General features: G+C 36.5%; 1 protein-coding gene across 1 annotated transcript; it reads left to right on the forward strand.

Annotated features, from left to right (window-relative positions):
• The first annotated feature begins 5,645 nt into the window (after positions 1 to 5,645).
• Positions 5,646 to 15,990, forward strand: LOC116293889 (dolichyl-diphosphooligosaccharide--protein glycosyltransferase 48 kDa subunit). Its single transcript, XM_031701384.2, has 12 exons — positions 5,646 to 5,826; positions 7,122 to 7,232; positions 7,860 to 7,946; positions 8,096 to 8,199; positions 8,770 to 8,864; positions 11,582 to 11,675; positions 12,553 to 12,656; positions 13,018 to 13,062; positions 13,490 to 13,637; positions 14,550 to 14,673; positions 15,512 to 15,618; positions 15,738 to 15,990. Exons 1-12 carry the CDS (start codon positions 5,673 to 5,675, stop codon positions 15,891 to 15,893), a joined length of 1,329 nt encoding a protein of 442 aa, XP_031557244.1. The 5' UTR covers positions 5,646 to 5,672; the 3' UTR covers positions 15,894 to 15,990.
• The last annotated feature ends 772 nt before the right edge of the window (positions 15,991 to 16,762 follow it).

Below are 16,762 nucleotides of genomic sequence, written 5' to 3' on the forward strand. Positions count from 1 at the left end.
TGGCCGTGAGCCTCTGAAAGATTTAGAGCTGAGGTATATTTTGCTTGGTTTCTTATGCCATCGGCTTCTTTCTTCTTTAAAAGCATTCAGTGAAGTACATTTTATTAATTTTCGTCTTTTGTTTATGACAAAAAGAAGATTCTCTATCCATGCACTTGGGCAAACGGAACAGCGTTTGGTTTTTCCCGCCATTTGATGGCAAATGCCAAAACATTGATCTTCGGGATGCAGGCGCCTATATACAAAAACGCCGACTACGCAATACCCTTAACTGATATGTTCTTATACTAGTGGAAGAATACAAACCGGAAAGAGGCAAAGTGTGAGCGAACGCAGCTTGTTGCATGACAAACTCTTCAATAATCTGCAAATATAATATTAACGTTCAATTAACTGATAAAATGCAACAAAAATCTCCTATGCATAAGTGTATTTCGTTCGGAGCTAAGAAAAAAAGCTAATCAATTAGATTTAGTAAGGGGTCGGCAAGATGGAAGGAAAAACAAAAGGTTTAGGCTTCTGATGTGTTTTAATGTAACGAGTGTTTGCCTTGGATTGTGTGCATACACCAAAAGAAATGAGGAACAAAATCTGATTTTTTGGGCTTATAAAAGTAAACTAAATGTTTCATGATTTTGCTGTATTTGGTACTCGGTTTGGGCAAAGTATCACGAACAATGCAATTCAGTTCGTGGTTAATTGTTTTTAGATCAGTCAATCTAACCAAAGAGTGCGTTAACTTGAATTTATCTAAATATCCTATAATTATTTTCTTAATTATTTTTCAAACATAAAATATCTTATTTGTTTTGCTATGATTATTAGTTGGTAGCTTTTGGCACGAGCTGTTCACTCCGGTATCAACTAAAAAACTGTTAAAATAATTTTTTTTTAAACAAAATATTTGGTTCAGTGAGCCGCAGACCAGTCATTCAACCTTTAGTTTACCGACTCCTTTGCGGAGAGTTCCAGAAGAATGCGGCTTTAACTATGCAAAGAAAACCGATTTGTTACGACAAAGCGAAAGGTCAAATATCGAATCTTTAGAAACAAAAAACTATATAAAGCATATAAAACTCGGAAGAACTTATCAATTTTGAACAACAGTTTAAAAGAGCAAATCCTCGATGGTTTCTTATCCGGAAATGAAAATTATTCGTTCGTAAGGAACTCAGCAAACGCCCACCTGTATCAGCCGCATTTCAGTATAATTGACGCTTGATGCAGTGCATATATCTTTAATCATTTATAAACAATAAGACGAAATGTAGAGTGAACAAGATAACCAAACGATTCTTGCGTTAATTATGGGTAGAAAATAGAAATAAAATTGTTGTCCTTATGATGCCTTAGGGGTATTTTCGCTTCCGCGTTAAGAAAGGCATATATTTTGTACCATTAGGTGCCGATGTAACTAGAGAGCTACAGCTCCCGCTGTGTTAATATAGCCAAGCAACGAGATATCCGTCAAAATATCCGTAAAACAAAAAATGCTTTGCTGCGTATTTGACCGTTACCAATCAATCTGTGAAATAAAATAAAAGAAGTTGTTTTCTTTTAGTCAATTTTTATCTCGCGTTCTGTTATTTGTTCTTTTACGTGGCCTCATCTTACATTGACAATTTTTTTTCCATTCGTTTTCCAAGTTTCAAAGTAAGCCGGCCCAAAGTGAACATTAGTGGACCACTAGCTGAGCTCACCGTGTGAGTCGGGTGCAAATCTGATTTCGACATTGATTATTGGTCTAATTGAGAGAGTTATTGGGGTCAAGCTACAACACATCGCCTGTCAATTAAAAGCTGTACAGCGCCCCCGATGATCATTGCGCGTAGCATCACTAAAACCGGCAACGAATCAACAAATTGCATGGCACCGGATATAAAACAAAAACCTTAGATGTTTGGAGTTTTCTCAACAGCGCAGGAAAATCGATACGTCCACAGACGGAAATACACCTTTTATCCTCATATTTGCACTGACAAGCGAGCCAGCTTAGTTGATTTGGAGGTTTACATGGGACGTAACAGCTTATCTGGACCTATCTGAGTCCGCTGGAATTCAGTTGGCCCATTAACGTGGTAATATACCAGATATTAGGAGAATTATTGCTTGATAGACGACCTATCATTTTGAGAAAAGCTGATTTATAGGAAAACCTGGGAAATGGCTTCTCATCATGAAGAATCGCCTCCTTTGCAAGTCACATCAAAAGAACAATCACTGAAGAAACCCAAAAAGCTTGACGAATTTATCGTTGAAATCGTACACAGCGGACAAAGTCAGTCAAATTCGTCAGCCCCTTCAACTTACGAGAGTACTTGTTCGTCTTTTGTACCGCTCAGTAATTATCAACAGCAAATGAACAGTGAAGGGAAAGATGCGGAACAAAATGAAACATCTTCTCTGCCCTCGGAACAAGAACAAAGGAAAAAAGTCATTATCGAAGTTGGACGTTTGTTGGCAAAGATGGGTGACGCCCTGTGGAATCAAAGACGTAACTTGCAGCCATGAAACATATCAAGTTTGATAAGAAACAATACAAGCAAAGCCTGGAGGGAAAGTAACCATCATAAATGTTTTTTTAGAAAAACATATTGATAGTTAGCTCGTGAAAAAACTAAGTGGAAAGAAGTGAATCATTTCCGGTTCTTAAATACAATCGATATTATAGTGTGTTTGTAGATCAGTGATCTAAAAATTTGATTCTAGTGAGCCAGGTGTTCGTATAATAATGTACTGTATATGTTTGGGGGGATCGATATACCCATACAGCTGAATGTGCCGCTATGGTTTTTCGCGATTTTCGTCTTATTTTTACTCCGTCAGTTAAGTTTACATAATAATCTCTTAAAAGTGTACAATATATTATGTTATCGTATCTTGTTTTATTGGGATATCGTAAACCGATTCAAAGAATTCGTTGTATAGATTCTGATCTAGTATTTTCCTTAAGTAAGTCTCGAAAATAATACGAATAACACTGAATAAACTAGTGTCTTGAATACTGAGGGTATGTAATTTTTTTTAATGTTCTTGTCTTAGATAGGGGTTAGGGTTTGAGGATCCGCGCTGGAGCTCAGCGACGCGGTACATCAGTTCATATATCCGGCAAAACCAGCCTTTCGTTTCTATTCGGTGATGTGATAAAGAACTCAGTCCACATACACAAATAGTTGGGATAGTGCATGCTTAGTGCCGTACAATGACAATGGAAATAAATTAAACAGTTAACATAGAGTTAGAGTTATTTATAGCGTTCAAACTTGAAAGTTGTGTAAAATGAAAAAGTGCTAAAACGGGTCCATAGTTAAGTGTAATCGGGTGGTTTGTGTTAAAAGAAATAAATATAGCAACGTACGTACAGTTATTAACACATCCGTTTCACTTTTTAATTTCTAACAAGGTTTCACTACGTACAGTCTGCCTCGTTACTAAAACCGTTACTACTGAAAGAATTGTAAATAAGTTCAAAAATAGAAAACACTTCATAGTTATCACTGCAATCCTCTTAAATTCGTTTTTATACGGAGAAGTCTCAAAAAATTACGCAAATTTTGTGAGATTTTTTTTTTTCCCCGAAAGAAATTAAACATCTTATAATGACTCATAACTTAGTCAGTCCTTCTTTGCGGCTAAGCCGGGACAAGAGGTATGACTAGCAAAGGTAGACATATAAACTGTCTCCAAGGTTCTTAAAGTGACCTTTGAAGTATCGATGTTGACAGTACACTCCCAGTTTCAACATAACATTTCACTGAGTCACTGTAAACTACCTTTTGGTCGGTCCGGGCGCGTGGAACGTTAACGGCTCAGTTGTTTTCAGGATCTATTTAGTCTTCGGATGGCAATTCATCATTTTCATTGTACTTTCGCAGCATAGTATCCATCTTTACCCCTATTGCACTGTAACCTGAAATCGGTTGAACGACATGGCCATTTTTTTGGATACGGAAGGACATAAATGATCCTTGTCACTGAACTATAGAGCTCGATGCCGGTTGTCCCACTTAGATAAGCAGGCGACTGATAATTAATCCTTAGCACCTGCTGCCGACTCCTAGTAATCTGACATCAGGTATTCAAGTTTTAGCCGATGCTCTGCAAAATGTAGCGGTCTATTTCAGAATTGAATATCCAATTTGAAGATTCGATAGACCACACAGGTCGATATCAAACAAACTGACAACTAAGGTAGCGTGTGTATGTGTGTGGCCATGTGTGGTCCTAAATTAGAGTTGTCCTCCACCTCACTCGCTGTCAGTTTGGGACAGAGCCAGCTTTGTTCAATACCGTACTTTCGAGCAAAGATAACATGAAACTGCATACGAGTTCCCCTCGTTCTTGAACCTTTAATCTTATCGCTAAAGACATGCACGCGTTTACCGGCGGCGACCCCTTCTAAGCTTGTTTCTAGTCGATCGATCTCCTGCATCGTTCGAACATGGAACTGACATACATAGCCGAAAAAGAGACTTTTATTCTCCATGCACGGTCATGGTCATAGCCACTAAGAGGCAATCGAGACAGTACGTTGCCTCGGGAGAAATTTCACAGATCAGTATTATATAATTTCTTTGGTTCTTAATTATAAGAATGCAAACAAGTTTGTGTCAAGTCAAGAGACCGAAACCACAAAAAAAGTTTGGGAACTTTCACAAGAGAGAACTTTTTAATGAGATTAAAAAATATATATTTTGGACTACAGTATCTCATATCAGAAGTCGACCATATGAAAAACGAGTTTAAGACTCGGGGAACGAGCACCACGAACAATTAATGATTTCAAAAATATATTTTCATTGCAAGAAAGACCATGTCTAAATTAGTAATTTCGGTTATCTCTGTTATCATATATTAATCCCTGAAGAGCTATAAGCATTTGAAATGTATCAAAAACATTATATTATATAGCAAGGCTGGTAGGCCCTTGGTGTTGTTTCCATACAAACCTTTCTAATTTCAAACAGCTGTAGCTTTTTATCATTTATGTTACTGTATACTGAAATCTTGGAAGGCACTAATTCCAATGAAAGAATTGTTGTCTCTATAGCGTAATGGTTACAGTAGCTATTTTTACATTATGTTATGTAAAGTTTCCGTATAGAATTCACTAAGTCATTATTTAAGTCGGAGGGGGAGAGAATGTTTTTGATGCATTCAGACCCCTCCCCTACCTTATAGCTTTCATGTTTTTCGTGTACCCCCGCCCCATGAATTGTTTAAAAAATCGGCTCCCAATCATCCTCCTTTTGACAATTCAGGGCCCCCATGTTCCACTAAAAAAAATTTGAGGGCCCCCCGGCCCATTTTCATCTCCACCCGACTTAAATAATGACTGGTCCCTAATAGGCCTCAACACCTATCACCTATTCTAGCCACAGGAACACCACTTTCAAATATCAAATGTATTCGCAGCAACGTTTCTAAATCATACTTAACTTATCTATAAAACAGCGAGTAGCGTGGTTCGCAGTTTGGGAAATTGGAGGAAAAAATAATAGTGTTTAATTGTTATTCTTTCTATATTTTTTCTACCTGTACTAGTTCTTGCGTTATTTATAATTTTGGGCTTCCTTTGTACCTTTAGTCCTGGTAAGGAATATCATATCAGGTGTCTAGGTGACGTCATCAAGCCTTAGTTCTTTCTTTCTTTCTTCCTTCACCCATTAACCATGGCGGCTGTGGACACGTGTCGTTCGCTGGGACTTTTCTCTCTTTTCCTTCTTACTTTCCTTCATGTCTCCACCGCAGGAAAGAAAACGCTTGTTTTGTTAGATAATGCAAACACCAAGGAGACTCACTCGATATTTTTTGGCTCACTTAAAGGTAAAGAAGTATTATAGTGTTGGTCTTTCCTTTGTTCCCTCCCTACTAAGTAAGCTTACCTGTACATAAGTTTCGTATCTTTACTGATGCTTAACTCTTTAGATTTATTTTGAACCTTAAGATCTTCCTTTTTATCCGATGATTTCAGGTAAACGAACCGAGTATTGAAAACAAGCTTAAACTTTTAAAATTTTGAGCTTAAAGCTAATGTGATTTGAAAGCACTCGAAAAGTCGAGCTTATATCTTTGATGGAAGTTATTGCAAGTGCAAGGATATTTTTAGTTATGTTCCACAGTTGAATATAAATTTACTATCTCATTTTATTTTTGTACTATATTTCTAAAAACATATTGTAAAGTATATGAATATTATAACTTGAGCCAATACATTTTGACTCAATTCTTCATAAATTATTCATCAAAAACCAAACAAAAGTAACTTATGTAGTATCTATCAAACATCGTTTCCCTTAAGCTTCCTTCAGATCATGTCAATACATTTGCTGTGTAAATCAATTAGCATTTTACAGCTCAATGATCACATGCTGATTAATTTACTGAGTGCAAATGAATGCACATTTTGATTCCCATGGTGAAATTTACTGAAGAGCAAACACACTTTCTACAACCTATTTGAAGATTTAACGTTGTGGCATCGTGGTTTCCTACGCTCCTCTCGTGTTCTCTCAACATCCCGCTTGTTTTGATCAGAGTATCAAACACGGAAGGCTGTTTTTGATTTGCTTTATAAAATAACAAACACGCGAAAAAATCGAAAAAAAGCAAAGTATAAGTAAATTCTCCCTACGTGCTGTCTTATTCAAACTGGCCAATGAGCGCGCGCGATAGATTAAAATCTGACAGTTGCAAAATGACGATAGCGTGTCTTGATACTCTCATCAAACGTGGTTTTCGACCAATCATAGCATGCGTAGTATCCCAATTATTTTATAAATTATTATAAAAGATGCATTTGGTAACACACTGGTTACACATCGTTTCATTCAGTTCAGTTCCACCAATTTAAAATAGAAACAAAAAGTTTTCTCTCCAGTATAGACACATGACCATTAACTGCAAAGGGCCTATTGAAATAATCAAATTGAGATGCCATAATTTAACGAAAACCCTTAACAAATTCAAGGACACATATGAGACTTAATATCTAAGTGTTAGAGCATGGCACAGGAATCGCCAGTGCATGGGTCAGGAACTCTTCAAGACTCTTGAGATACTGAGAGGATGAGTTCACTTTGATATCTTACCAAATTGTAATTCATTATTAATATTTTCAGATAAAGGTTATGAACTAATATTCAGAACAGCAGATGATCCAGGCCTTGCCCTTGTCAAATATGGGGAATTTCTCTATGACAACCTCATCATCTTCTCTCCATCAGTGGAAGGTACAACATTAAGTTTGAAGTTAGTTTGTATCATCATGGACCCTTAGAAATTACCTATGCTTTTACAGTAACCCTGCCTCTTATTTCTGTTGTTGTTTAATTTGTTTGACATTGGCATGGCCTTGTCCACACTATGTTTGTGCTCTTTTTTGGGCATTTGAATGGAATGAGAGTAAATTCTAGTGCAATATGATTGGTCTGGCATATGCCTTGTCGTGTCATGACTGTATTCTTGCTGTGAGCTTTTCACGGTCATACAAAAACTGTTCTATGTATGGATTTGCACCATCACATGTCCACGCCCATAATACAGCTTGGGCTGCCTGTGGTTAGGTAACAGAACAATAAAACCCCTTTGCTCTTGGGAACTGAATTCTTTCTTATGCAAAACGATTGTATCGTTCCTGACATCTAACATGGCTGCCATCACATGATGGTGCAAAACTTTTATACTGTGTTCAAGTTACTTATATCATTCTCATCATTGATACTTCTTCTTGATACTAGCTTACTTGCTAATTTTCTTTAAATTTCAGTTTATTTTTGCTCTAAAAAGAATTAATAGTTTTACCTTTTTTAGTTTAATGTATGTGTATAATGGTATTAAAACAATTGTTTCGACTATAGAGTTTGGAGGTTCTCTCAATGTCAGGGCCATAACTGATTTCATTGATGGAGGAGGAAACGTCCTGGTAGCAGCTAGTTCTGCAATTGGTAAGTCTTCATTCCCATTGTATTTTAATTATTGCAATTGTCATTCATTTCTTTAATTTTCCTTTTATTGATTGGGCTCAACACAGTTGGCTTTTAACAAATAGTGCATAAAGTTAAGTGACAAAAATGATGGTTTTTGGTGTTTTCAGGTGACCCACTACGCGAGCTAGGAAGTGAATGTGGCATTGAATTTGATGAAGAGAAGACTGCAGTTATTGACCATATTAATCATGACGTGTCTGATCTTGATCAGGTAACAAATTAATAACCTCTCATGTACAAATAGTAAGCCGATACAGTTGCATGTCATACATGTTATAGCCCTTAAGATGGCCAACATGGTCAAAAGTTTGGCAATAAAATAAACCAATAGAACATTTTCTCAAGGCTGCTTGCGCATCCAAATTTAAGGAACTTGATGGACCACGATACCAGAACAGGAGCTTTATAATGAGAAACATTATACATTTCTATTAGATTTTGCAATAAGATTTTATCATACCGATTATTCTTCTCTTTGAATTTAAAAATGGCTTTTCAATTTTACTGAATTTGCGTTTTTCAGTTTTGTGGCTCATCAAGTTAGATAAGCAAACGGTCTATAGAACATAGTGGATATGGTATTTTGTTTTCTAAGTTAACAACTATTAATGAAATTGAACTGAACCTTCCATTTACTTTTGATGATGAATATATTATTCCTATGCCTTTCAAAAACTTCTAGCAAAATGATAATTCTTTTCTCTAGTTTTATTAGAGAATAGATATTGTATAGTTGTTGCTTTTTCATTATTTAAAAAGATTTAAATATTTGATGTTTCAGCATACCCTGATTGTGGCAGATCCAGGTCAAGTAATCAAGGCCTCTCCTGTCACTGGCAAGACTGTTACAAGTCCTCTTTTGTTCAGAGGTGTTGGGTAAGTAGCTGGTTAGAGTGCTTATGACTCAAAGCATGGGTAACTGGTCATGACGCCCCCTTGTCATAGCGCCCCCAGCCATGATGCCCCCACGTATACCATGACGCCCCAGTCTGTACTACCATGCCGTCCCCAGCGTAAACCATGACACCCCTAGTCTCTATTAAGACTTATTTAAATTGTATATGACACGAAAAAATTTTAATGTTAAGAATGTGTATTTTATTGGCATTAATAAGAATATCACGGTTAAATTTGTTCCAAAAACGCATTTCTCTAGAAATTCAAAAAATTTTAGCACGAGTTGTGACGTCATTTTGTTTACAAGTCTCCAGATTTAGTTGCAAATACATGAAATATGTTTGAATATAGAATCTTAATTTCAAGTAGTACACTTTTCAGTTTCCCAACATTGGAAGAGTACTACGTAAGCTATCAAATGAAGCTGACTAAAATATGTCTTTTGTTGTTAATTCATATGAATTACAATTTATATTTAGTACATTACTACTGAATCTAGAGTACGTGTCAACAAAATGACGTCACAAATTGGGATTAACTTTTGCAAATATCTCAAGAAATAAGCTTTTGAAACAAATTTTGTTACGATATATTTATTATTACTAACAAACTATACATTTTAAATGATGGAATGTTTTCGTGTCATATACACTTTAATAAGAAGTTAAACGATAATAATATGGCACTATGAACCCATGTAAATCGATCACTATTGGAGTTGTTTCACAATCATTACGGCTTTAAATAACTCGTTTCTACGCTTCGCATATCCACAAGTTAAAAACGATGCCTACAAGCTGGCAAATACTTAATCTCTGTAGTTAAGCGATGTACTTCTTTAATTTTGTCATTATTAATTAGTTCCAGAACATAGCTGAATTAGAATCATTGAGATGCATTAGGAATCCAACCATAATTCTAAGACATGTTCATCAATTAAAACTTATTTCGTGCAATCAAGTCACGCTGTTGTTACGAAGCACTCTCAACACGGCTCGTGATCAACATTTCAGAATGCCTTTATCGGCACGAGAAACCTATAGAAAATTATTAAGATATCATCTTACCATTGAAAGTTTATTTGAATAAGGAGGCTATTAAAGTAGAAGAAACGTTACGAATAAGTCCTGGAATAAGTCAAAAACTTTAGACGCAAACGAGTTGCTGTGACAACGTACCCAGCAGTGGGAAGACTTGCAAAGTGAAAACGGCAAACTACCCAATTTTCGTAAGAAATCTTTGCTGATTTACTAAAATATTTAGCAAAAACACACGTTTCAAAATCATGAATAAGTCAAAAACTTCCTACATCAAAGAACTATTAGGTTACAAGTCTGCGAACTACAACTGCTGAAAACAACTCATTCGTTCGAAAACAACTCATTCATTCGTCCATAGTTTATAATGGTCGTGTCAAAGGTTTTGATTTTTTCGCAATGTTTTTCTTACTTTATTCACCAGCACTCTCTTTCCTTTGTGGTATGTTTTCAGTGTCAAACTTTTTGCAGAAAGGTTTCAGAACTTATGCGTAAGCCAAACAATAATAGGAAAGATCACTAGCGTTCTTACGGCAACTACAGCGTACTAACTTGAATTACGCCAATAATTTATCGGACTTGAAATTTTTTTGTCAATTTTTTTCCTTTTCGTTATTTTTTTGTCGTTCTTGGATTTATACTATGAAATATTGTAAACTAGGGGCATCATGGTTTACGCTGGGGGCGTCATGGTAGTAAAGACTGGGGGCATTATGGTATACGTGGGGGCGTCATGGTATACGTGGGGGCGTCATGGCTGGGGGCGTCATGACCGTTATTCAAAGCATTAGATAATAGAGATTTAATTGAAATAATTTAGTAAAAATAAGTAAATATACCAAATAACTACCACATCCAAAACAAGAATCAAGAGCCATTCTTTTATTTGAAAATTAAATCAAATTAAAAATTAAGTCTGGGTTAAGTTTTTTATTTCTTGTGCACTTTGACTATCATATAAACTGCCAACCGGTTGGCTCAGTTGGTTGAGCATCGGACTTTCATGTGGGTGAGGAGAAAATGCTGCCTTTGTAGTTACATCTGCAAATGGTTAGACCTTCAAGTGGCTTGGATGACCACTTGAAATGGCGGTCCCGTCAGAACTACTGAGGGCGCAAAGAAACCCTGGCAGTGACCACCCTCAGTGCCTACACCTCATACTAACCATCTCTCATTTATAAATCATTGTAAAACGCCTTTGAACATATCCATATGGAAAGGATCAGTGCTGCTATATGAATATCATAATCATCATAATCATAAACAAGAGAAATTGCATAAAGAAGACCAGGCCAGTCCTGCCTTCTAAATAGTTGCACATCATTTTGCTGATCACTGGTTTATACCAGCTGTTCTTATGTCCAGCTGATTGCTTTTTTATCAGGATAAATAAACATGTTATTATTATAGTAATAATATTATAGCTATAATAATAATTATTATCATAATCGTCATCACTAGACACCTGCAGTTCTCTAACACAATCAAGAATGGGTTTTTTTATTTTGGTAGTATTGCAATAGATTACTAGTTTTATTTCTTTCAAACTCATGAATGCTTATTGGAAACCATATTAACTAGACCATGCTTAAAAAGATTCAAATTGAAATATTAGATTTCATATGTTGAATTTTGATGAACATATATTAATTGTTGCAGGATGACTGCAGACACAGATAATCCACTCGTACTTGAGGTTGTTACAGCATCATCAACTGCATATTCTTACTATCCAGATGTAAAAATATCAGAGGTAATTTCTTAGCGGCAACTGCCTTTACCAATAGTATATCCTTCAGTGTCTTAACTGTGGGTTTAAACACCTAGAAATGTTAATTTTGCTTAGTTTCAAAATTACAGCCCTTCCAAATTCCTAAATCTGTTTCCTCTAGTGTTCTCACAGGGGGTGGCAGAGCACCCTAAAAAATGGGGGGGGGGGGGGGGGGCTAAGATTGGAAAATATATGAGACTAGTATGGGAAAAAGTGGTGGGACTAAGATGGGAAAATACATGGGACTAGTATGGGAAAAAGTGGTGGGACTAAGATGGGAAAATATATGAGACTAGTATGGGAAAAAGTGGTGGGACTAAGATGGGAAAATACATGGGACTAGTATGGGAAAAAGTGGTGGGACTAAGATGGGAAAATATATGAGACTAGTATGGGAAAAAGTGGTGGGACTAAGATGGGAAAATATATGGGACTATCATGGGAAAAAGTGGTGGGACTAAGATGGGAAAATGTAAAAGATTAATATGGGAAAAGGGACATCTACCACGACCCCTGTCTCAAATCCTACAACTCTAAAGCATAAAAGAAACAATTTTGGGATTTCTGTTGAAGTGAATGATAAGCCCTTTGCAGCTCAGTAATCATGTTATGATAAAATCACTGAGAACAAATGAATGAACATTTTGATTCCCATGTCTGAAATTTGAGAGATCGTAATACAACTGCATTTCGTAACACACTGGTTACACATTGTTTCATTCAGTTCTTTACGAGTACCTAAAAAGAATCACCAATTTAAAATAAAAACAAAGTTTGCTTTACAGGACGGGCACATGACCATTAGTTGCAAAAGGCCTATTCTCTTAGTCTAAGATCTTTCACTGACCATTTTTTGCAGTATCCACATGCCGTGGGAAAAAGCACTTTATTGGTTGCTGCCCTTCAGGCCAGGAATAATGCCAGAGTGGTTTTCTCAGGCTCTCTGGATTTCTTCAGCGATGAGTGAGTCTTGCATTCTGTTTATTTATGGGTGGTGTAGTGGTTTACCGCTCGCCTCTCACCACTGTGATCCAGGTTTGAGCCCTGGCTCAGACTGGATCATATATGAGTTGAGTTTGTTTGTTGTGTTGTTCTCTCCCTTGACACGAGGGTTTTCTCCAGGATCTCCGGTTTCCTCCCTCTGTAAATATAGAATGTAGTGGTAGTGCATGTGGAGGGAACCTCACGGAAGAGCCCCGCATGGGGAGTGGTAGTTGTAAAAAAATAAGTTTTTTATTGTCTTTAACATTTGCAGTTACTGTAAACAGAACACAATAGGCCTTCTACTAATGTAAACAGCCCTAATGGTTTTTCTTTTACTCAGATTTTTCCAAAGATCAGTGCAAAGCTCTAAAGCAGGATCTAAAGAGTAAGTCTCCTATTCAAATGTCTTCCTAGAATGACTCTAAATGTTTGGCTAAAATTAAAAGTTTTGAATAGTCCAGCTTTCAACTTTTCAACCATTTGATAAGTGTGGTAGGGCATGTGTTGTGAATCCATATTAAAGGATATGAAGCAAACTGCTATGGATGTAGTCTTCCATTTGCTGGGAGTGTTAAATGAAAATTTGGGATTATTTGTTGTGAGCTGGTCTTTAATTTTAACCCAAAGGGTTGGTTTTGATTCTTATTTGATTGAAAATATTTTTGGATCACTGCATTTGTAATGCTTAGTTAAGTGAATAGTAAGCTAGTAATTCAAAGTGCACAGCAATTAAAGTGCAAAAGGCTTTCAAGGTGACTGTTTGCTATAGGTATTTAGTAATTTACGTATAGGTCTGTGGTATTTTTTTATAGGCACTCCAGATCTGGAAATCAGCAGGTTGCACTAGCCTTGGCTAACTGGGTGTTTAAACAGCAAGGTGTGCTGCGTGTTGGTGAGGTAAAGCACCACAAAGTGGGAGAAAATTCACCTCCAGCAGCTTACACCATTGAAGAAAATGTCGTAAGTATTTATTACACTAAATTATTGTCCTTAAAAACTGAATTTGAACCACCTAGTTGTGATTTCATAGTCCGGGAAGAAAACAAACGGTACCCGGTCTTTTTGATCCACAGTCATTTTGATCCAGGTCATTTCAATCCATAATTGAAAAAGAAAAGTCTTTTCAATCCACTATCTATACCTGTTTGATCCACTTATGAACAGGTTCATATTAATGACAAGTAACGATTACTTTTTTGATATTTAACAATACTAGACCAATATTTGCACAGTTTCTTGGATTTCTCAGCTGTTTGCGACATTCATTCTGGAGTGTCCGCCATATTGGATTTAGTAGAGCAAGTAGTCTCTGGATGAGGCAAAGGGAGCCCAAGCTTTGTGTGAATATGTTTAGAAAGAACCCGCTTAGAAAACCTTGTCTGTTTATCATCAATCTTTGGGATTTCTAGGTTTTCATTTATTTTTGAGTTATGTTTTTATTTCCAACAATGCTTAAGTAAAAATCGTAGTTCTTTAATCTTAGTATGTGAGTGTAGTGCAGATATTTATCTTTATTGTGTTTTTGTTATTGTGCAGTGTGCAGTTATAAAGCACGCGGGAATAGGCAGAACACGAGAGAAGAGTTATAAGAAGCATGATGCATAGCGGAGTGCTTCTCGACACTTCTCAAGTGTTCTGCCAATGCCCAAGTGCTTTATAACTTCACAAAGCACACCAAACAAGTTTTTTATTTCTTTTGTGAAATATAAATTACATCAACCTTTATTTTAGATAGCAATGACACAACTTAAAGTGTGTGTGCATGCTGTGTGCTCTCATAAAGCATGCATTTCCAACCAATCAGAACTTGAGATTTATAACAGTTATTTTATAATATTAAATATAATTTCATTGTCATTTGACATTCCACAGTTCTACAGTATTCAAATCGAGGAGTTTTCCAATGGGGAATGGCAACCATTTAGAGCTAATGATGTTCAGTTGGAATTCTTCAGGATTGACCCGTTTATCAGGACAACACTGAATCGCTCAAGAGGTGAGATCATTTTCTGCATTACAACTTTTTCTGATAGTGTGATAATGAGTTTTCTTCCTATTTCTGTAGTATTTCATTACCAGTTAAATACCAGTTCAATACCAATGGCAGCAAATGATGAAAACCATAATATACTATGAGGACCTCATTGGGATGACTGTCCTTACCACGGTTTCTGATATGCTGTCCAAAATATAAGTCGTGTCATTTGCTTGGACAAACATTTATCATCATGATTCATTAATGATTTATATAGCACCCTTTCTATTTGGATAGAATTGAAGGTGCTTTACATTGAGTTCTGAATTTCGAATTGCTTTTTTTTAAAAAAAATACAATTTACCAGCATGAGAGATGGTTATCAAGAGATGTAGGCACTGAGGGTGGTCACTGCCAGGGTTTCTTTACGTCCTCAGTGATTCTTTTACTTTTAATGATGAAGTGTGGAGAGACAGGACCACCATTTAAAGTGGTCATCCAAGCCACTTGAAAGTCTAACCATTTGCAGATGCAATTACAAAGGCAGCACTTTCTCCTCAGTTATGTTAAGACCCTTAGTGTAACAAACCCAACCTCCCACACAAAAATCCTATGCTCAACCGAGAAACAACCAGTTGGCAGTTATCATTAACACTTATGTCTGCAAGTTTTGGGGAATTTGGGGAATTTGGGGAATTTGTCACATAGGCAAACCTCAGAACCTGTTCCATCTCGTTTAAACCATTAAGAAAGCATTTACCTATTCTGTTATTTTAGGATGTCACTTATCAGGTATAAGATATGCAATATGGTTGGTCAATGCCCAATGGTGATTTTTATAATATTGTGTTGATTTCAGAGGGTCTATTCACTGCTCAGTTTAAGCTACCAGATGTCTATGGTGTCTTCCAGTTCAAGGTTGAATACAACCGTGTTGGTTACTCATATTTAAGTAGTAAAACCCAGGTATGTTTCTTGTGTTTATAATAATGGCGACAAATTTTGTGACTCCATTATTTCTGACTTCCTGTTCTGTATGACCCTTGCTTTTCTATGGTATAATTTTGTCTTTCTTACTATTTCAGGTGTCTGTGCGTCCCAAGCAACACACACAGTATGAGCGTTTCATCCCATCAGCTTATCCATATTATGCTAGTGCCTTCTCCATGATGATTGGATTGTTTATATTTTCACTTGTTTTCCTACACCATCGTGAAGAAGGGAAGATGAAAGCAGACTAAATTCAGAGTATTCACAGGCAAAAGTGAAGTAGCTTATCAATTAAATTTTTTTGTGCAAAACATTTTTTCAAGAAGCTAATAAACTGTTTTGATTTAAGCCTGACTTTTATTGCATCCAGTATACTAGTTTTCCTACCTACATCATTTGTACAGGTTCAGCTGTCTAGCAAACACGGGGAAAAAAACAGATTTCCAAATTGGAAATTTGTTGGGAATTTCCTTGAATTCCCAATTCAAACACCAACGTTGGGATATAATGTTGGGAATTTCCTTCTAATACCCAATAGAAAAACAAAATTGGGATTTGATGTTGGGAATCTCAAAAAAAAAAAAACCCAAATAGGGAAACAAAATTGGGATTTGATGTTGGGAATTTTAAATGAATAAAATAAATAAATAAATAAATGGGATTTAGCAGTGGCATTTCTACAGAGAAGCTATTCATCCACTGTAATTCCAATTGGAATTTTTAGAAGTTGATTTTTGCAGAGGAAGGAAATCTGGAGAGCCAGGAAAACCCTCGAAGCACAGGAGAGAACCAACAAACAACTCTACTCACATACGACACCGAGCTCAGCAGGACTTGAACTCGGGCTGCATTCTCACCGCTACGCCACCTGTGCTTCCCAATTCCCAATATCAAACCAACATAGGGATTTCAAGTTGGGAATCTATCAAATTCCCAAGATAGAGATTACAAAATCCCCAACAAACTAACATTAGGAATCAGTGCCGCGTTCCCAATTGGATGGGAATTCGTTGGGAATTCAAGGAAATTCCCAATTTGGGAATCCGTTTTTTTTCCCTGTGAAACCATTTTTTAAGTTCTATCCCTGGATAACTAACACAGCTGAGCTGCATTGGCAGCG

Source organism: Actinia tenebrosa, unplaced genomic scaffold (genome assembly GCF_029948245.1).
Source record: "Actinia tenebrosa isolate PJP-AT-01 unplaced genomic scaffold, QUT_ActTen_1.0 PGA_scaffold14__42_contigs__length_11649687, whole genome shotgun sequence".
In the NCBI taxonomy this organism is placed as follows: domain Eukaryota; kingdom Metazoa; phylum Cnidaria; class Anthozoa; order Actiniaria; family Actiniidae; genus Actinia; species Actinia tenebrosa.